This window comes from Acipenser ruthenus, chromosome 2 (genome assembly GCF_902713425.1).
Source record: "Acipenser ruthenus chromosome 2, fAciRut3.2 maternal haplotype, whole genome shotgun sequence".
In the NCBI taxonomy this organism is placed as follows: domain Eukaryota; kingdom Metazoa; phylum Chordata; class Actinopteri; order Acipenseriformes; family Acipenseridae; genus Acipenser; species Acipenser ruthenus.
Genome location: NC_081190.1, coordinates 37,909,367 through 37,932,629, shown reverse-complemented (window position 1 = coordinate 37,932,629; position 23,263 = coordinate 37,909,367). Strand labels below are relative to the sequence as shown.

At 34.4% G+C, this 23,263-nt stretch overlaps 1 protein-coding gene across 4 annotated transcripts; it reads right to left on the bottom strand.

Moving 5' to 3' along the window:
- Positions 1-1,179: 1,179 nt before the first annotated feature.
- LOC117408709 (embigin-like) lies at positions 1,180-23,259 on the bottom strand. Of its 4 annotated transcripts, XM_034013955.3 has the most exons (9): positions 22,901-23,259; positions 20,568-20,669; positions 19,106-19,298; positions 15,630-15,718; positions 14,132-14,259; positions 13,071-13,356; positions 12,593-12,620; positions 4,655-4,715; positions 1,180-4,025 (listed from the first exon to the last, which is right to left on the bottom strand). In XM_034013955.3, exons 1-8 carry the CDS (start codon positions 23,139-23,141, stop codon positions 4,658-4,660), a joined length of 1,125 nt encoding a protein of 374 aa, XP_033869846.2. In that variant the 5' UTR covers positions 23,142-23,259; the 3' UTR covers positions 1,180-4,025; positions 4,655-4,657. The 4 variants fall into 4 exon arrangements, with proteins under 4 accessions (XP_033869846.2, XP_058851635.1, XP_058851626.1 ...); XM_058995652.1 differs by lacking the exon at positions 20,568-20,669; XM_058995643.1 differs by lacking the exons at positions 1,180-4,025; positions 4,655-4,715 and adding an exon at positions 6,474-8,840.
- Between the last annotated feature and the right edge of the window lie 4 nt (positions 23,260-23,263).

Below are 23,263 nucleotides of genomic sequence, written 5' to 3'. Positions count from 1 at the left end.
TTCTGACAGAAGAGCTGTCTGTATGAACCAAAGCTTCTCATTTGCATAAAAATGCTGTGAATTTAGTGATTGTTTTAAATATTAAATAATAATATAGAAGCCATCAAATAAACATTAATGTTAGTAACAGCTGAAGACATGGGAAATTCAGTTAAATGGGTTTACAGCCATGTCCTATTTTTGAAAACAAAGGGCAGAAGGATATGTTTGCGTGCTTGAAGCAAAATTACCTTCTGTCACACCTACATCTTTTACACAAAGACATTGCTGTGGTTTAAAAACACAATATTCATTTTGATGACATTGAAGATCTGAAGAACTTCTCAATAAATATGCACATTCATCCGTCATAGAATACACTATATACAGTATTTCCCAGGCTGACACATTTTATTTTATTTTCAGGTTGCTCTTGGTGATCTCCAGTGGTAAGAATAAGTGTTGTAAAGAAGTGATAGACAGTGATTGTTCAGCCTACTGGAAATGTCCCTCAAGATCAGCACATCATTTCACATGCGCCATGTCCACAAACTGCAGTTTAAGCACCATTCTCATGAAGTTTATAAGTATGTCACAGGTCCCTATCTAGAGCAAAAGCTATTAGCTCTGTTGAGAAAGACCCAGTAAAAACCGTATTAAACTGCATTTGAGACTGAACGCAGTACACTGGAGTGCCTGTTTGTAGCAGGTCTGGGGCCATGCACATAAGGAGGGACTTCTGTGATTGTTTACTGTAAAAACCAGTGTTGTGATTGTAGAAATAATAGTGGGGTTGGTTTTTAATGGGGAACCTGACGCTCTGTGTGTAGCAGCCTGCCTGCTGTGTTTAGTTGTGGGAACGAGCAGCGTGTGTGTTTACCAGCTGTGAGTTCCTAATCAGCAGGTGGGTGTGGTGCAGCAGAGCGCCAGGAATAAAAGGGTCCCGATTATACAGATCAGGGCTGCTGTAAGCCATAGGGGTCAGAGCGTTGTCTGGCTGTGGTGGTCGCATTCGCCTCAACTGCGCAAGCATCGGTCCATCTGTGCTGCTGAACAACTGGGTTAAGGAAACGCAGCATCAAGTGTATATCCAAGGTTGGAGTTGGATGAACTGCCCGAGTTATAGACAGGTGTGGAAGCAGGACCTGTAGTCGGTAAAATCCTGTTTAATGTGAAATGACTGATAACTCCACTCGATAGCAGTTTCAAGAAGCTTTAATACAATGCGAGCATGGGAAAAGCAGCAATGGTTACAGGAACACACTCTCTCTTGATTATTGACAAGGTAGCACAATATTTATACAGGATTAGCATAGCAACAAATAGGCAAATTAACACATCATGATTATAGAACTTTCTCAAAGATGAAGATTCCCTTATAAGGGGTTGTTTTTAACTAAGCAGCTTTGCTTCAAACTAGACATAACAGCGTCCTAACTATCTTTTGAGAAACACATCTCGAGCAATTCTCACCAGAATGTGCTGTGCTCAGAATACAACACGATAATGCACAGTACTCACACCACCACAAAACCGTTTTTAACCCTTTAGATATCACATCACATATTTCCTGCCTCTTCAGACCGTATGTCCCAAGTGAGCTACCATTGCTGATAGTGTCACGTGGGGTTCCTGTACTGTGTAAATAAACTTGCGCGCCTGCGGGGTGAGTCAATCCCAGCCATCTTTCTCCATCTACTGTCAATCAAGCAGTGAACATGCATGCACGTCATCCAGCGAAATCAATCAATTATTCCAAATCAAGTACATCACAGGTAGCAAGACCCCTGTTACACAGCAAAAAAAAGACATAAAGAATGCCATACTGTTTTAAAATGTGTTTATTGAACACAGCAGTGTGGAGTAGTGGTTAGGGCTCTGGACTCTTGACCGTAGGGTCGTGGGTTCAATCCCCAGTGGGGGACACTGCTGTTGTACCCTTGAGCAAGGTACTTTACCTAGATTGCTCCAGTAAAAACCCAACTGTATAAATGGGTAATTGTATGTAAAAAATAATGTGTAAAAAAATAATGTAATTGTATGTAAAAATAATGTGATATCTTGTAACAATTGTAAGTCGCCCTGGATAAGGGCGTCTGCTAAGAAATAAATAATAATAATAACATATATTGAAAACAAATGACATTACATAAATTAGTTTATTGGCCAAATAAGTTACAAAGATTGCTAGTGGAGGTAAAACATTATATACAAGGTTTTACATTCAAAGGCAAAACATATCTCAAATGCCAGGCTTCAAATTTTTTTATTGACATTTAATTTGTTTTGTGTGTTAAGGCAAGCTTGAAAATGTGCGTGGTTGCAGAATTTGGATAAGCAATGCAAAATACAGTACTGGCATGTCAAAAATCAAGTATTGCCAAGCTTTAAAAACATATATACACCTTTTAACTGCTTTGGTCACGCATAACTGCATTGCAAAGGTGTGAGCAAAACAGTTTAAATTTCATTTTCCACTGAACTTTAAAACTGTAGTAAGATTGCAGGGAAGCTCACACGTTATTCATTTTGGACTCATCCCTGAATGATTACTATGCATATTTAGATTTTCTATATGTTTTACAATACACACAACATCAGCATCACAACAATGGTGTTACCTTTATCTTTTCTACACACAGGGTATTATTTTGTTACTGTGTTTTAATGAATAAAATAATATTTCCTTGAGGATCCTGAATCTATTTATAGAGTACTTACTTAACATAGCAAACCTATGATTAACAGTGGGGTTTTAATAAAAAAAACTACACTGAAATCCCACATACATTCAATTTCTAAATAAATAATATTAAACGTAACTGTATGTAGCATTTCCAGTAATTCTGTCTCAAACTTGTTAATGTCTATGTAACAGGGCAGAGGCTGGGTGCAAACTGGAGACCCCTTGCACTGCAAATGAGCATCTTAACCACAATGCAAATGAGCCTGACTTGTCTGCATTCGTGGTTATAGAGCTTTTAACCTCATCTCATCTCACCGACGGTCAGAATAAATAACAACACTGTCCTAAGAATCGGTGTTTTAGTGCTTCTCAATTTAAAATGATACTTTCCTGATAAGTTATGCCATTTTATTATTGCATATCCACATCAAGGTTCGTGGCATCATTTTTTGCACTAGTCCCAGATTACATTTTGTGAAAACATCCTATTGTAAATGACATCTAGAAAAAGGAGTAAAGGTCTGATTGCTTCTATAAGATCCTCCCCAGCAAGGCAATCATTATTTAAAAGTGGACTCATGTGATTCTTTATTTGATAGGTATTGCTTCACTATTTAGCGTTTGCATTGTATGAGATAAACCTGTAAAACAGGAGCTTGTGTTTTACAACATCAAATCAGCATGAGCTGAAACCTCAGTTTATACCTGCTTCATCTGATATTGTAAAGGCCTTAATTATTTTATTCTCTGAGCTGTAATTGCCCTTTTGTTTGTTTGAATTGGGCACTGGACTCCTTGTGAAGATTTACCTGAATGATTTGCAGATGTACTTGTTTTAAGGAGCAGGCAATGTTACAATGATAGAGAGAGTCAGACAGAGCCAGGGATAACACAGATAGACAGGCTGTGGGAACCCAAAAACGCATAGGACTGGGTGGGGATACTGTGAAACAATCCATTTAAACAAACTGGATAAAATCTGTAAATATTTAACATTGCAGTATTCACCAGATAAATGCTTATAATTATAAAATGTCAATATTGTACATCTATATAATACCTTTATCCACATGGCTAGTCAGTCATCTTGAAATCTATTCATGGCCAGCAGATATGATGCAGTAATCCTTTTAAATCTGAGATAAGCACATAATCTGAGATACACACAGAGAACAAATAGGCCTTGGCTTTATGTTAACATTGTTGTTTATGCCTGGATATTTCCATATGGGGTTAGAGGGGGAGAAGAGATCAGTGAAAACTACAGCTACACAACTTCATGTCACTCTCACAACAAGCAAGTATCAGAACCTGCTTAGGAATTAATGTTGATAATTGATGCTTTCTGCTTTCGGTTTTCCTGTAAAAGAAAACTACACTGTAAAAGGATTGATGAGGACTCTAAAGGACTAAACATTGGGAATGAAAGCATTTAAAAACACCTTTCTTACTTGTGATGTGATTTCTTAATATAAAACATGTAATGTCATAGAAAATTATGTGATTGATTGTGAATCAAATTGTAATGGGAATTTGTATGTTGCATAAATAAGCATTAAACCAAAAGAAGGAGTTTACTTCACATTACACCATTGAACTGTTTATCTGTTTTAATGTGTTGCTTCTTTTGCACACAAGGTACTGTACCTTTCTTTATTTCAAGACAGCAACTAAATGATAATAGAGGCTGTACTGTTTACCCTTATGGAAAAAAAAACATATATATTTAATATATGGTAGAAAAGTAAGATCCTTATATTTTTCATATATAGAAATTAGCCCCTTTTTTATATATTTAAAATATAGTTTAGTCTGTAATCCATATATTTATTTTATATGTTGAAAATATATGGTGCACCATATATTTTCATTAGTCTGTAATCCATATAAAATAAATATATGGATTACAGACATAAGGATCATACTTTTCTACCATATATTAAAAATATATGTTTGTTCCATAAGGTTAAAAAGTCTGAACTATCTTACCTTTTAAACGTTTCTGTGTCTTGTAGTGCTGTCTCCTACTCCATTACTTTCCTCAGTTTTTCTTAAATGGAATGAAAATATGTTACCATTGTAATTGTTTATTGTTAATACTAATGAATAATTATATATATATATATATATATATATATATATATATATATATATATATATATATACATACAGTACTGTGCAAAAGTTTTAGGCAGGTGTGAAAAAATGCTGTAAAGTAAGAATGCTTTCAAAAATAGACATGTTAATAGTTTATATTTATCAATTAACAAAATGCAAAGTGAGTGAACAGAAGAAAAATCTACATCAAATCAATATTTGGTGTGACCACCCTTTGCCTTCAAAACAGCATCAATTCTTCTAGGTACACTTGCACACAGTTTTTGAAGGAACTCGGCAGGTAGGTTGGCCCAAACATCTTGGAGAACTAGCCACAGTTCTTCTGTGGATTTAGGCAGCCTCAGTTGCTTCTCTCTCTTCATGTAATCCCAGACAGACTCGATGATGTTGAGATCAGGGCTCTGTGGGGGCCATACCATCACTTCCAGGACTCCTTGTTCTTCTTTACGCTGAAGATAGTTCTTAATGACTTTCACTGTATGTTTGGGGTCGTTGTCATGCTGCAGAATAAATTTGGGGCCAATCAGATGCCTCCCTGATGGTATCTGCCTGTACTTCTCAGCATTGAGGAGACCATTAATTCTGACCAAATCCCCAACTCCATTTGCAGAAATGCAGCCCCAAACTTGCAAGGAACCTCCACCATGCTTCACTGTTGCCTGCATACACTCATTCGTGTACCGCTCTCCAGCCCTTCGGCGAACAAACTGCCTTCTGCTACAGCCAAATATTTCAAATTTTGACTCATCAGTCCAGAGCACCTGCTGCCATTTTTCTGCACCCCAGTTCATGTGTTTTCGTGCATAGTTGAGTCGCCTGGCCTTGTTTCCACGTCGGAGGTATGGCTTTTTGGCCGCAAGTCTTCCATGAAGGCCACTTCTGACCAGACTTCTCCGGACAGTAGATGGGTGTACCAGGGTCCCACTGTTTTCTGCCAATTCTGAGCTGATGGCACTGCTGGACATCTTCCGATTGCGAAGGGAAGTAAGCATGATGTGTCTTTCATCTGCTGCAGTAAGTTTCCTTGGCCGACCACTGCGTCTACGGTCCTCAACGTTGCCCGTTTCTTTGTGCTTCCTCAAAAGAGCTTGGACAGCACATCTGGAAACCCCTGTCTGCCTTGAAATTTCTGCCTGGGAGAGACCTTGCTGATGCAGTATAACTACCTTGTGTCTTGTTGCTGTGCTCAGTCTTGCCATGGTGTATGACTTTTGACAGTAAACTGTCTTCAGCAACCTCACCTTGTTAGCTGAGTTTGGCTGTTCCTCACCCAGTTTTATTCCTCCTACACAGCTGTTTCTGTTTCAGTTAATGATTGTGTTTCAACCTACATATTGAATTGATGATCATTAGCACCTGTTTGGTATAATTGTTTAATCATACACCTGACTATATGCCTACAAAATCCCTGACTTTGTGCAAGTGTACCTAGAAGAATTGATGCTGTTTTGAAGGCAAAGGGTGGTCACACCAAATATGGATTTGATTTAGATTTTTCTTCTGTTCACTCACTTTGCATTTAGTTAATTGATAAATATAATCTATTAACATGTCTATTTTTTATTTTTGAAAGCATTCTTACTTTACAGCATTTTTTCACACCTGCCTAAAACTTTTGCACAGTACTGTATATATATATATATATATATATATATATATATATATATATATATATATGAATTCTCTTAAGAAAAACTTGGATTTAACTAATTTATTGATACTACGAATGTTCTACACGGTCCCGTCCAAGAAGCAAATGACTTCTTATAATACGTATTCACGTAACACAAATTTCCTGTTTGTGCAAATTATTTTGCAACCCCCAGGGAAGAAAAATTTGAATAAAATTATCAAAGTTGGGGTAACTAGTTACTTAAGTAACACATTCATGTAATGATATTACTTTTGTCAATAACAAGGTAATATAATTTGTTCGATTTTTATTGGGAGTAATAATATTAGTTACTTTCCACAAAAAATAAACAAGCTTGTCTCGATACCTTTTCTCTGATATACACCTACATTGGTGGCCTTTTCTTGTTTTAAAGCCAAAGTATATTTCAGTTCAGTTGTAACCGGAAATGTGAACTGCTCTTTATTGTATTTTCAGTCAGCACGACACGCCGTCAAACTGGAAACAACTCGGCTTACGGCAGTCCCTAAAGATGTAACTGCTATTTTCCTTGAACACTTGGAAACCCTGAACACAGCTTTTATTGTGTGAGTGCACACAATCAAGATTAACTGGCTTGAGTACAGAGTTTAATAAAGGCATCACAAAGATCGCGACGGGTACATAAACAGCTTTTTTTTCAGTAACCTAAGCTATTTTGATACAACAACAACGACTATGTAGATTTATAAACTAAACGTTTAAAATAGTTTGACTGAATCTAAGCATTGAAGAACTGAAATTGCATGCATACGAAAAATACTAGTTTAATCGATGCATAAGTATGTATCTGCAAAATACGTGTATATCTATTACGCTAAGTAATTGTCAGTTTTTCCCAACTAATGCTCACTATTCTCTTATAAAAAACCTTTATGTAACTTTTTTTTTATTTTCCACTCCTTATGAGTTGCGTAAAGTCGCATGTATTGTAATGATTATAGTTTACTATTTCCTGTATCCAGTCAGTTTGTTTCTTATACTACAAACATTTTAAAAACCTGTTTGACACATTTAATAAATAAATTACCAGACATGCAGTTAAATAGTAAACAACTGTTTCGCAGGATAAGACAAGAGAAATAAGTATAACGAGTAATATAACGTGATACTTTTTTATTAAGTAATAATTAAGGACATTATATTAGTTTTTTTTTTATGAAGTAACGAGTAGTAAGTAACATTTTTTCAGTAACATGCCCAACACTGAAAATGAATGCCCTAGTTCATAACTGTATTTTAGTGTTGTTTTGGGACTGCTGATCCGATGTGTTTTGCCATAGTGTTCATGCATTTGCTCATGCCATTTCCATGAAGCAGAGTAATTAGAGGTCAGATCAAAAAAAAAATCATTATCCTTGCAGACAAAAGTGGTGGATAATGCACCACCGTACAAGAAAAAGAAAGATGTTGCTGCAGATTTCAACATTCCTGTGAACAGTTCTCAACCCTTCTGAAAAACTGGGATACAGTTATACAGGCCTATGAACAGCAAAACTGTGGATGCAAGTCAATACTCAATACTTTGATGTGGAGGATTCCTTGGTTTTGTGGTTTAAAAATGCCTGTGATCAGAACAGGAAATGCAGATTTCAAGTTGCAATGTATACTTTTTAAAAGTTCACCATATTTTCAATCAAATGAAAATCAATCAAGTACTTTTACATTTATAATGCTTTTCATTGTACTGTAACTGAAATGTGCAGGTCCCTTGACATTTGTATTAATGAGAGTTGACTGTGTGTGTGTGTGTGTGTGTGTATATCTATTATATATATATATACACACACACACACAGTCGCAGACAAAAGTATTTGGGTAGTTAAAAAAAAAAAAAAAAAAACGAGAACCCCTGCAAAAAAGTGATTTCTATAATTTCTAATTGTTCTATTGAAAGATAAAAATTAAAGTAGAGATTCAGCTTTCTAATAAAACAACACGTTATTACATAACATGCAAAAACTAATTTCATACTTATTTGGGCAATCAACATATTTCATATGAAACCCATTCATTGCTAATTATTGAAGATTATCATGATTGAAAACCAACACCTGGTGATAATTACAGCATAAATGAATACATAATCATCAATTGCTGAAAAACAAATTGGAAATTTGTGATTCAAAAAAGCAACACAAATGGTTAAAACTACAAAGTACAGCAACAATCTCAAAATGACAGTGATACAACTGAACAAAAAAGGAGAAACTACCAGAAAAACAGCAGAATGACTCGGTTGACCAAAAAGCATGTAGGCTATTATTGACAAACACAGGAGAACAGGAACTACTGCAACTAGCTCCAGGTGTGGGAGACCAAGATAGATTTCTTCAAAATCTGGAAGAAGAATCATTTGAGCAGCCTAGCAAAATCCTCGGATTACTGCAAAAGATTTAACAATTGAGAAAGATGGTCAAGAAATTCACGAGCAAACAATTCAACAATACCTTAACAAGATGAATGTCCATGGGTGAAAACCAAGATGCAAACCTTTGTTTAAAACAATACACAAAAGAAAGCAATTGGAGTTTTCCACTGAATACTTGAAGAAGCCTGGTGAGTTTATGGTCAGGCGAATCCAAAATATATAACTTTTTTCACCAAGAAAGCAACAATTATTTGGAGGAAGAGAGGAGAAAAATTTAAAGAAAAGTGTGGAGATCGTGTGGTGGTATGGGCTTGCTTTTCTTCCTCAGGCACTGGCGACCTTTGTATTGTAGAAGGATCAATGAATGCTGAAAATATCAAGATTTTGTTCTATGGCCTATGTACTAAGAGCCAGTAAGTGCAATTAGATGCAGGTCCATATTTAATTTGAGCTGCGCATCTCAAAAGTTGCGGGCTATGTATTAACTGCGGAGTGTTGAAAACTGCACCTGTGCATCAGAATGTGGGCTGTAGTATTTAAATGAAGTGAATGTGCTGTGCATCAGAACCATGTAGGCTCTGGATTTGGCTCAAGGTGGAATTGTGTGGCTGTTGCTTGAAATTCTGGCACCGTGTCAGATACCCCTTTCACACATAAATGCCGCTACTGAGCCGTCTCAGAGACGTTAAATAAATTCTTTAAAATACCCATTCACACAGCACAAAATTGCGCAAACTATGTCGGTATAATGCCGTCATAACCCTTTCACACAGGCAAGGGATAATGGCAGTCAACAGATCGTTCTCATGGCTACAGAAACTTCACTTCAACAAAATATTTTTTTTTCTTTCGACACCCTGCAATGCAAATGCATTATATTGCATACTGGGTATTGTTTAAAACAACCATGAAGGTTTTGATAGGGGCACCTTTAATATTTTAAACGCCCTTATTTAATTTACAACTATATATTCATTTTCATTACCATTGTTAAACCATCTCAATACTGTACATCATAAATATCAGACGATGATAAAACGTGCAAAAAACTGTGTTGAACAAAACTTTGCTTTCCTCTCCCTGTAAAGTAGATGTAGTCACTACAGTACTGTACACACAACTTGTTACAGAAAATAGATACATTCTGCCTGGAGAGGCACTCTTTTTAAGATTAGCAAATTCAAAAAATGCAGAATCAGCAAGAACCACCAAGCTCTATGGAACTTGAGTAGTACTAGGAACATTTTTTATAGTTACCTGGAGATTATGGTAATATGATCTTCTGCTTTATCTGTCTATCACATTGTGCTGTTGTGTTTTAACTACTAGCATCCTATTAAACAATTATTGAAAAATGAAACAAATTATACAAAACAGAAGCAGTCATTTTCTTTGTTCAAAAACATTTGTAATTGACGAGAGTGACGAGCGACAGCGAAAACACTGACCGCATTACAATAAAATATACAATTTACTTTTTAAATTAGCCCTTCATAAATAAATTAAGCCACACAAATGCAGGCACTGAGTCAGAGACATCACATTTGTTTCCCCAAAGGCATGTGTTTAAAACAAAATTAAATATGTATATACAGTATGTTACTGCTGTATGCATTCTTGGTATAAAATATATCTCATTAAAGGCCATGACATACAGCATTTTTTGTTATTAATACATCTGCCCATGAAAAGAAATGCAGTATGGCATGAGTTTTTCATGACTTCTCTGTCTGGAGAATAGACTCACACAAGCACACCTTTTTATAGCCCCATCACATAATCTATGCCGTCCTAATTGGCACAAAGTTAAGCGTGTGCGAGTAATGGAGCGATTAGATGCTCACTTTAGTGCATATCATTATGCACAGGTGCATCTGGTCTTCATATGTAATCAGGAGCACCTCAGAGGCCAATGAGATGCTAATGACCTATCTACCTACTTCCTGGAGCATCTTGTTGCAGAGGCGTAAAGTTGCCTTTGCAAATTTGCATATGCACATTTTTCGAGATGCACTTGGCATTTCCCTTTTGTACATATGTCGCATTTTTCCGCATGCACAACTTGATATTTGCGCATGCACAACTCTTAGTACATAGGCCCCTCATTTGTTACCCAGTGCTAGAAGGCTTATTGGACAGAGGTTTGTATTCCAGCAGTCTAATAACCCTAAGCATTCTGCGAAGTCTACAAAGGAATTTCTGAAAAAAAGGAAGATTACAGTTATGGATTGGCCATCTCAGTCCCCAGACTCCTCCAGATCTCCCATTGAGATGTTGTGGATTGACTTGAAGGCTGCTGTTGCAAAAAGGAAACCTAAAGTCGATTGCAGAACTCAAAGCTGTAGGTGTTGAAGAATGGGCAAAAATATCTCCGGAAAGATGCCAGTAACTGGTTTTAAAATACAAAAAAAAGACTGCAAGCTGTAAATGTAAGGGTGCCCAAATACCTTTGTCAAAGTATGAAATTAGGTTTCCAATGTTATTTTTCATTTTATGCTTGTTATGTAATAATTATTTGTTTTATTATAAAGCTGAATCTCTACTTTAATTTATATCGTTCAAAAGAACAATTAGAAATCACTTTGTGGTTTTTATTTTTAATTTTTTTATTCATGTTGTTATTATATTTATATGTATACTTTATATTAAAATTATTCAAATGGCATCATTAGGAGGAGAGCAGCACATTTCCATACATTCGATTCAACCATTTCATCGCTTAATATAAATAAAATAATAGCCTAATAATCATGAACAACAGGATCTCCCGGATACTTGTAACTCCGTTAGGGATTTCAACATGTAAACCAAACGCTGGGTTAAATCACATACAAAAATTATAGAAAAAACACTTTTAAGCACTGCTTTTACTTTATTTTTGTTCAAATTCAGCTACCATAGTGTATTCACAACTATACTGTATGTATTGTGCATCACAGTTCACACGGAAGGAGGGTTTTGAACATAAATCCTCAGTCAAATATTGCAAATCCATAATTGTTTGTGCGCAATTTATTACGTTGTTGTTGTGTTCGGAAACAAACCCTCAAACATTTTGTAATATTAATTATCATTAACATTATATTGTTTGTAATACATTATCATACACAATATATTAGTTTACGACTATAGATCTTTTATGCTTATGTTTTAAAGTGTATATAATGCATACAAACAAAATATATATCTTGGCTGTAAATATTTAAAAGAGATACAATTTAATTAGTTGCTACATCAACTTCTGGAGTCCCCATTAGCGATAGCACTATCAATCATGGTACTGCGTCCAGGGTTTAGCTTCACAGACTGAGTTAAGGTCGGAAGCATTAAAAAAAAAAAAAAAAAAGACAAATACCCACTAACATACTCTTGGTGGTGGAGCCCGACTGCGCATGTGTAACTTATCAGTTAGCAAAAAATAAACTGTGCATGTGCGAAGAAAAATGTAAATAACTCGCTAAATACTTTATCAATATTTTCGGTTCCAAAAAACTCCTAGCCAATGAGTACTATCCGCCTGCCCGATATGATGTTTAAACACGCAGCCATTTTTGAGTTATTTTAGCGCCAAAACAACTCTGACTAATTCATAAAAAACATTTTTTCATGGTTCTGTAACTTAAAAAGTACCGCACAGATTTTCACGAAACTTCAACAAAATAATTCTCCTTCACACGGACACGGAGCATATGAAATGCAGTACCGATCCGTTTTGAAACGGCCGATAAAACACACCCCTCAAAATCCAGTTTAAAAAAATACTTACAGTTTTTCCATGTGTTCAGTGCCATTATCTGGGAAAGATAAATTAATAAAAGCAAATTATGTATTACCAGTAGTTGTTTTGAACAAACAAAGTGATCAACTATCAACCCTGACCCCTAAACCACCTAATAAAATACCTGGGCAGTCACTATTGATGTTCAATTAAATGCTGCAAATATATTGTATTCCAAACTGTTTTACATAACATGTTCCTACTAGTTCCAATGCAGATTTCTTCCTAAATCCATTTTAAAAACTGGTTCTGATTTGTAACTTTACATCAACCATAAACCTTTCCACATAGCTGACTGAACCCATTGCCCACAGTAACCTACAGGTATAGTAACAGTGAAATAAAACATTAAAAATGGTATTTCAAAAGATTGTGTTCTATACATATATTTATAGATATTACATGTTGCAGTCTGGTGCTTCTGTTAAATTATCAAAAAGCAAACACATTGAAAAAATGTTCACACCTGCAAGATTCTTTTTCTTCTTGGTGTGCTGCTCATAGACCAGAATTAAAGATACCAGAATTATAACCTCAGTAGCGATGGCCAGGAAGGGCTTGAGGGGCACCATGTAACTAAGAACTTTGACTTTAACATGGCCTTCACTTGATCCGATCTCATACACAGCACTGCACCCGAAGAGACCACTGTCTTTCCCTGTTGAACCCATTACTTTAAGGGATGTTTTATTTCCATCCTTATATATATTCATTATGTATCGATTTGGGTTTGCTGTTGCATTGATAATAGCCTGAAAAAAATAGAAGTTTTTATTAATATAAGTTGTCTTTTACTCTGACACAGTCAACATGGGGAATCAACCCTCCTTTATTATAGCCAAAACAACCCTGCCAACACTTGAATGCAAATATACCCTTTTATCCAGACACACTGTTGTTTTTATTAAAGCTTACCCCAGGTAGGCCATGACAACAGGGTCTTATGTCTAAATCGGGCAGATGGGTTCAGTTGACACCAGTTGTAACAAAGAAGAGAGAACAGCAACAGCCACCTACACCCCAAACAAGAAAAAAAGCCTAACCAGGCAAAAGGTGCACATTTTTACACTGTACTTATCCACAGTGGGCAGCAGTGTGGAGTAGTGGTTAGGGCTCTGGACTCTTGACCGGAGGGTCGTGGGTTCAATCCCCGGTCAGGGACACTGCTGCTGTACCCTTGAGCAAGGTACTTTACCTAGATTGCTCCAGTAAAAACCCAACTGTATAAATGGGTAATTGTATGTACAAATAATGTGATATCTTGTAACAATTGTAAGTCGCCCTGGATAAGGGCGTCTGCTAATAAATAACAGTGCAAAGTGGAGAGCTCCAGTCAGATCTTCAGTGAGGTAGACACCCTATCTCAGATACTACCTGTTTTGTTTGTCTTCTTTATTATTTTTTAAAAATTTTATTCACAAAAAAAAAGTTGTTTTTTTTTTTTTTAAATCTTGCATAACAAATCTGGTCCATATGCAGTATTGTGCCTTATTGTTAGATAGCTATACAGTCATTTCTAGGCCTTACCTTTTCAGTGCCATTCACTTTGTGCCAAATCCAAGTGTTTGGAACAAATTCATGACTTTTACAGATCATCACAACTGCATCTCCTTCATAACATACAAGTGGTTTTTCTCTGCCTTCAGTGTCTGGAACTTAAAAATTAATACAAAAGTTAAAATATAATAAAAAGTAACATGGATGTCTTACTCCTGTAACTACAGTAAAATATATAAAAAAACACTGTTACCCTCAATAAGAGAAGATCAGCGGAACACATTCCTAGCTTTTTTGGTGCATGGTTTCTATTTCATTGCACAATATTCTCAAATGTTCCATAAAAGAAGAAAACTGAAATGCACTGTATAAAACATGATACTGTTACCATGGGGTCAGCAAAGTTGAAAGGTCACTGCATCAATTTATATTTAGAGCTGGCAAAGTTAAAACCCTTGCAATAAATGTGTGCCCATAAAACACCAAAAATCTTTTACAATACTTGAATATCTGAATCCTAATACTTTTCACAATATTAATGCTAATGGATACCTGACATCCAAGAAACTTATTTATAGGATTTTCTTTCCTTAAGGAATTTTAGGAGGATATTTTCAAAGCATTTACTCCTAAGGAGAAAAACAATTAATTGTATAAAACAAGAGCCAACACAGTAATAGTTAGGGCCTGTAGTTTTTCACACCTTGTCTGCTTACCTATAATTCAGTCCTACAACCACACAATGTCAGTTTAGACTCAATATAATTAAACAATCATCCCATTACTGAATTGATCATCAAACTACAAACTGATTTACAGTTTATTAAAAAGAATGCTTTAGGTGGCTTTCTTTAATTTGACATCTCTGTAAATATGTATAGATTTGAAGATGTTTTATGCAAAGTATGTTTAAAGTGACGTGGTCTTGAAATCTAAAAGCTATATTATTGTTGCATACAGTGCATTTTTAAACATACGCTGGCAGTGTATAACAGTTATGTTATATGTGTTTAACAGCCGATTTGGGGTAAAACATTGAGTAGAAAAGTGTTTATTAGTCAGATTACAATAATAAGATTCTTCTTTTTTTAATTGACCAGTAAATAAGGTGTTAATTACGTCATTATTTTTTATATCAGTTGATTGGAATCACTATAAGGACATTTTGAGGTATAAGAATGAATTACAAGCTTGTCAGTTAGTGCAAATTCTAGCGTGAAATTCTCAAGGCCAGAGTATATAAGGTCTCATCAGAAAATAGGAGTAACTTAAAGACTGAACAAAAGTTCCAAAATGTACAAGTAATTTCATTTTGTGCAACCTTCAGTCTTACACTGGATAAGATGCACATTTTATTTACTGCTCAAAATACAGTTTGAAGCCATATTGCTGAAATCTGCCTTATTATTGTCAGCTGCAGTCTCCCCTAACAGGTTGTTTTGTTATTATTATTATTATTATTATTATTATTATTATTATTATTATATAAACAGCATTCCAAGAAAAAGAAAAACAGGTTTTTTTTTACCTTCAACAACAAAGTTGGCGACTACCTCAGGTTTAATATCAAAAACACAAGTGTAATTCCCAAGTTGGCTGTTATCAGTAACTTGAAACCTGCAACAAATAACATTGTGACTCAAGAGAAGACCTTTTCTTTTAGATGTTTTCCTCCAACTGATGCAGTATATCAATTATCATTTTGAATTGTTAATCTAATCAAAGACCAGCATTCTGGTGTGTTAATATAAACAGATGATGGATGGGGGGAAAAAGTGTATATGTTGCACAGCCTTAATTGCATTTATTTGTTATCTAAATAATCTACAAAAAAGTTACATTTACCAGTTTCAAGTCAATTTCAAACATCTGAAAGTCTTTGATAAAGGGGTCGATAGCAAGACAGCACAAATTCCTAAATGAATCAGCAGCAGTATTCACTGAAGAATGTCACATATCTTTCCAGAACAGTATTCAAGTTGGTACAATTAATGATCATCACCATTGCAATAACCCACATTGTGGGTTTAAAATGAAGAACAAATTCTCCACACTGTAGTTAGTAATGCTAACAACGGGTAACATTACTTTATTTATTTGAAAGCCTGGTTATCACTCCAGTAAGGGGAATGTTCCCTAATGTATCTGGAAAGTAGAGCCCTTGCCATGAATCTCACAGACAATACCTCCAATAGCAACACAAGGTAATGTTGTTTTATGAATGTTTAATTGTTACTATGCAAATGCTTAATTTAAAGGAGCTCTTATCTATAGCATGAGCCCAGCAAGATAATTGACAGGTGTATAAATAGTGGGGCTGTCAAGAGATTAAAAAAATTAATCTCTCAATTAAAATAAAAAATAAATTATCTTAGTTAATCTTTGTTTTAATCTCATATTTAATTAATAAAATTACTACATCCATCTCATTCGTTTGGTTTATTACTGATTTACTTTATTATTATTATTATTATTATTATTATTATTATTATTATTATTATTATTATTATTATTATTATTTTAAAGTTCTTCTTATTACCTATAAGGCCTTACATAGTCTTGAACCTTCTTATCTTCAAGATCTGCTGACCCCTATGTCCCTGGTCGTTCCCTGAGATTGGAAATGCTAATCTTCTGACAGTCCCTAAATTAGTTTGAACTCTGTCGGAGCCAGGGCATTTAGTTATAATGCCCCTCGTCTTTGGAACTTGCTCCCGTTTCATATCAGGAATTCTAGCAGAACTGAAGCTTTTAAATCCTGTTTGAAAACATATTTGTTTGGGTCTGTTTATTTGTAGCTGGATTATATATTAGACACAGGCTTTCTTAATTTTGTAAAGCGCCCTGGAATGCTTGCATGAAGAGCACTATATAAGTAAAAAGTGTATTGTCATTATATTATTATTATTATTATTATTATTATTATTATTATTATTATTATTATAAAAAAAATGTTCTGAAAAACAACCCAGCATAAAAAAAACATGTTGTCCTATTTTTGGATTAATAGTCTTGCCCCTTCTTTATAGTTTTATATTTATTTACACAGAGTCAGTGGAGTCAGTTTATTACTCACCTTATCAGTTGCCTTTAATGTAATAATTATTTTATATATATATATATATATATATATATATATATATATATATATATATATATATATATATATATAATAGTCATTAGACAGATCACAGGTATTGCTCTGTTTCATTTTGTTGTGCTGGCTTGCTGGCATATTATAGAACACTTTCTTTAACAAATCCATAAATATTTTATATTAATCTGCAATCAACTTGTAGGTATGAGCATTCAGTGTTTTAATGTAATTTAAACCACATTAAAAAACTATATATAAACACACACGTACATTATTATACATGACTATAGTATTTCTATTTGTCAGGTTGAGATGAATTGAGATGGTTTTCAGGTCCCGGTGTAGGACACCCAAAACACCACAGTATAAAACACTCTAGAATGTTTTGAATGTAGGTTGATAGAGTGTAATGAGTGTGCTTTCAAAACACACTGCTGTGCTTTGAATTCACATTCAGAACACTCCCTTTCAACAAGACCAAAACACTATAGCCTAAGTACACCAAAAACACTCCCCTCGAACACAATCTTATCAATGCACAGTTTAATACTAATACCTACATATACCATATTTTCTAATAACTGCTTTAAAATAATAAAAACAGTTACATTTAATACATTTAGCCTTTTAGTTTTAGTTTGTCAATGTGAAGGGAACAGTGGAAGAAAGGCTAATATTTGGAGACAATGCCAGCGTTTTTATTACAGATGGTCAACTAATGTACAAACACAAAGTACACAGAAAAAACCATAAAGGTGAGCCACAAAATAGACACGCTCTATCAGTATGAACAGGAGTTACACTTTAGTAAGTTAATAACAAGTACTGTAGTATTTGTTATAATATTAATTAAACATATTTTTATTTTGTTAATTAAAAAACGTTTTATTAAACAAGATTTGTAATCCCGCGAGAATGATTGTTGTTTTTGGAGCAAAAGAACTTTAACCAGTATGCTTGAAAGAAGGTCATCCATTAGCCATAGATTTCTTACTGTAGTCGTGTGTGTGTGTGTGCGTGTGTGTGTTTCTGGATCTAGTACTGTGTTTTTTTCTTTAATGTGTATATAGTTCTTTTTTTTTTTTTGTTTGTTTTTTGTTTTTTGCTTTGTATTTCAGCTCTCCGTATTTTGATATACAGTACGTTTGTACAGTTAGTTTCTATCAGTAAATTGTTATCTTGGTTAATTGTTAACTTTAGCTGAAAAACGTTTTGGGAAAATACAAATGTAATACCATAACTGTAAAAAGCAACATAAATGCTTTGAACTTAATGTACAGTAGAGTGTTTTGAGCGTACTACACCTGTAAATGAATAGACTGAGCATTAATATACCAAAAAATGTTTTTATTCACAGATATAAAAAAAAGAGTACCTGCAATAGGAGTCTAATTTCACCAATGAGAATAATGTTCTGGATAAAACAGGCGATGCTACGTTCGGTTTGATTCTTTTGTTACATCGCACAGCACTGTCTCTTTGCCTTTTCACACTTGCACACCCGAGCCGAGCCCTCATGGTACAGCTAGTTTCACACTGGTCATTTTGTTGAGCCGAGCAGTCCAAACCGTGATTGCGAACACACCCAAGCTGCGCTCGGGTGTGAAAAGGCTATAGTGCAAAGAGGGAGGTTTTTTGTTTTTGAGCACGCACTTCTCCAATCCCTGTCCCTCCGTTAAAAGGGGAAACAAACTAGATGTTGATAAAAGCATGGTGTATTTATACAAAAATAAATTTAAAAAAAATGAAATGTCAAGAAATAATAAAGACAAACACGATTAAAAAATATAATCTCCAAAGACATTAGCACAAAGTTAACTGTGATTAATTGATAACCCTAATAAACTGAGACAAGGTGCTTTGAATTGTGGTAAATATGAAAATACAATAAACAGAATTATACTTGCTTTATTTGGAGATGATACTGAGTCTCTTTCTTCTGTATGACAACACGAGACTGTGGGATCTCTTTGCCATCTTTTCTCCAAAATCCAGTGATGGACGATGATTCATATAGAAGACCGGTCAATTTACATGAAAAGTCTAAATTGGTTGGCTGTGTAACATCGATGTTTGCTTTGATCCAGGGATCAGTGTGTCCTAAAAATGTTATTGAAGATATTAGGAAAAAATTACACCTGTAGCTGTACAATCAATAGATTCATATAAGCTCTGCTGTGAATTTCACAAATATTACACAACGTTTAGTTGTTGTTGTTTTTTTTTAAAACACCCTCACTAAGTTACCTTCAAATACCATTTCAACAGTCTTGTACCCCACTACAGAACTGGGAAGAAGGAAAGTTACAGAAACTTGGGTCTGACCTGACTTTTCAGAACAGCTTGAAGCACCTTACTAGGCTATACAAAAATATCAAAGAAACTCATATTTAGCAAAATGCCACTTTAAAATTGCAAACATTAAAGAGAAGAGGACAATAAAAAAAAATAGGGCTGTGCCGAGTTATGAGTATATACGTGTATCCGTAGCAGAGGAACTTCCAGTGTTATCCCTGCACTCTTAATGTTATAAATACACATTACGATTTAAATGACTTGTCAACAGCGTTACAATGTTATTTGATTAGTTTCTAAGACATTTTTACTGCCATATTGCCATAACGAGCCTGTAAACTGACAATGAAAATAAGTTGTGAAACTAGCAAATGCAACTCATTTGTCACGTGCATGTGACTTTTCCTTAGACCTAGTTTATGAACTACCGCTGTGCATACTAGGAAATTTTTCCCAGAATTACAATCACTATTTTTCAATAGGTAAGATAAGCAATTGCTATAAAGTATGAGTAGTCTTCATTAGTTTGATCACAGCAGGTTGTATATTAAATCACATCTCAAATTGTTATTGACTTGTAATCAAAAATTGTGTAAACAATTGCAACTGAGGGAGTGTTTTGTTTTGTGTTGAGTTATGAACATGTTTTATTCCATTTAATGAATACCTAACAACTTAAAACATCATAAAGTGAATTACATTAGGTTACCTGTACCAGGAAGCAAGCCAAATAACCAAAATAATTTCAACACCAGAAAAAGGGAAACAAGTGACAATTAGCTAGTGCTATTAAGAGATAAGAAAATTGATTTTAAAATCCTGGTTCTCACTCCTTCAAAGTTAGAGTTGTAAACTCAAAATGCTATAATAAAGAACGCTTTATAACAATGAATAATAAGTGAATGGGTAAATAGGCTTGAAAAGCACAGTGAATCACAATGTCCTAAAGAGGAAAAAGGCCATTGCAATTTTTTCTTTTCATTTCCTTAAAATCATGAAGACCTATATTATTTTTTTTACTACATAAATTACCAGAGTTTAAAACTGTGAAATGAGTGAAGACAATAAATGTACCTTTTATAACAATATTCTTCACTATTGACAAGTCTACAGCAATTTCAGTTATGTTGATCTCCCGTTGGTCAGTTTGAATTGGAGAAGCAATAGTTGTTTTGTCTAAAAAATATATATATTAAAAATCAGCAAATTTAATCAATAAAAACATTTACCATTGTTTTGGAATGAGGTGAATGAGAAACATGGGAGTGAGATACATTTTCTAAACAGGTTTTATATTACCATTTTCAAATGAGTCTAGCAACTCTGAAACAGATACCAAAGATAAAACAACTGAGTATACATTGTTCATTATAGTATACTCTAAATCCTAGAGCCAGATCAGAACTCCAGTCATGTCACAAGAGCATAGAGCTTCAGTACACTTTATTATAAGTACTTTCCTCCTCAGCATGCTTTTTGATTAAATTCATATTTGGGAGGGTTGTATTCCAGGACAAAAGCATGAGACAAGAAAAAAAAAAACGTTCACCTTAAGCTGATTTATCTTTTCATACCTTAAAAACAAGAGATGTTTTAAAACTATTATCTGGGAAGTCTAATAAGGCACATTTCTCCGCACCACCTACAAAAAAGGATCAACTGGCTCCAGTACGGTGCTTTTATCGTTTAATGGCAGCAAAAGCCAAATATAGAATCTTCTCACAAGGTATTTAGGGGTGATAGTTTAAAGAAAATATTGTCACTCAGTGTTAAACTAGGACTTACATGAAGATTGAGATTTTAGAATGAGAATTGGAATGAGAAAAGCATGGTTGCTTATGATAAGATCAGACCCACTTGCAGTCTATTACTAAAATATAAAACAGAATACAATAAATGCACATATTCTGACGTTCAGGAAAGTCTGTGTTTTTATAGACTTGTCTTTTATTTTCATTTATAAATATCTTCCCCTCTAAACAAAATTACAGTAGGCTACATATTCCCTCACTCAAATAATATATGTAACATATAAACAGTGTTCAGAGACATCATATCAGTTATAGATATATACAGTAACATAGACTAGACTAGATCAGCCAAAGGATCATTATAGAATGATAGAACTAAGAGCCATCTTGTGATCAACTATTTTGGATGCCCAGGATACTGCTGGCGCTTTCTAATATAAGCACAAAGTGGTTGATATAACCTGTATTATATATGTATATGGCTACTAGATCTGAAGAGCAGACAAAAGCACCTGAACACATTAGTATTTTTTAAAAAAACAAACAAACAAACAAACAAAAAACACAATATGTTAATCTAATCATGTTCTGTGTATTTTGGTAATCAAAATGAGTTCCATTGCCAGAGGACACTTACTTTCATTCATGCATTAAAAATAAGATATATTGAATTTACATAATTACTTTCTCCCAATTTAATTTCCACTTAACTTGTTTGCAATACACTGGCTGTAATCTTCTTTTCCTGTCTGTCCTGTTTGGATAATTTGTTTTCTACGTTTCAGGAAAATAAGAGTTTAATTAAAATGAAAATGTTGGCTTTCTAACGGTGTGCATTTAAATTGTGATAATGTCCCACAGTTTGAACTGCAACCAGGTCAGAAATGAGTGACATCCTCCATATTCACATCTACTATGACCTGTGATGCCTAAAGGGTGTGGACTGATTTAGACTGGCAATTCATTCACTGTTGTTTATATAGGCTGAAAACGATTATTGTCTAGGTAGGGTAATCTGGCTTTGGTCCAACAGTGTCAGTGGCAGTAACATAAATCATTCAGAATGGATACAGCAGACATGAGAGGATGCAGAAAGGGAAACAAAATTCAATTTCACAGTATTATTTAGTCATTCAACTTTTGTCTTTTATGCTTTGAACCATAAAGAAATGCCCATGATTGGTAACTCTGTAGTCATGTTATAAAAAGAAAATGTAAAATATGCATGGTTGAAAACTAACACAATTCATCCAATGAAGTATGATCATGATAATGCATAGGCAAGGGTTTTAACACACATCATGTTATATACAAAATGTGTATGCATTTATAGTTGTAAATAAAATGCTGGAATACCATGACACAAATAAGTAAGTATATTAAATGGAAAAAAAGTGATGTGGAAAATAAATAAATAAATGTAAAATATTTATGAAGACAACAACAGGATAATAACATGTTAATAATAATAATAATAATAATAATAATAATAATAATAATAATAATAATAATAATAATACTTCTTAAACACAGACAAGCTGATTTATGCCTCGGTGATTTACATCAGCACACCAGCTATGCTGTCAAGGTCACCTTAAATCAACCAGAAAAATGATGTTTTCTAACATTAAAACCTTTAACCCAATGATTATTTACCTGATATAACCTGAGATCCACAGACGACAAACAGGACGATTCCAATCAACACTGAGATCCATGTAGAGAGCATTTTATCTGCAGTGTTTGTGCCTGATGCTGCAGTGAATGAGTCACCCTGATGTCTGAAAGCTCGTCGTTTAGAATTGAATTCTCTAGATGTTTCTCTGCACAGTAACCTTGCTGACGCAACACAAGAACAGCTGCTGGATTTGTATAAATTATTAACATGACGAACCATATGGATTGGAAATCAAGCTGTCGCTGTGTCTAGGTTTACTCTGCAAAATCCAATAGTTTCAGAATTCAATTCAAGATGCAGCATAGCCTTTCATCAGAGTAGGGATATATTTATTGTGTCAT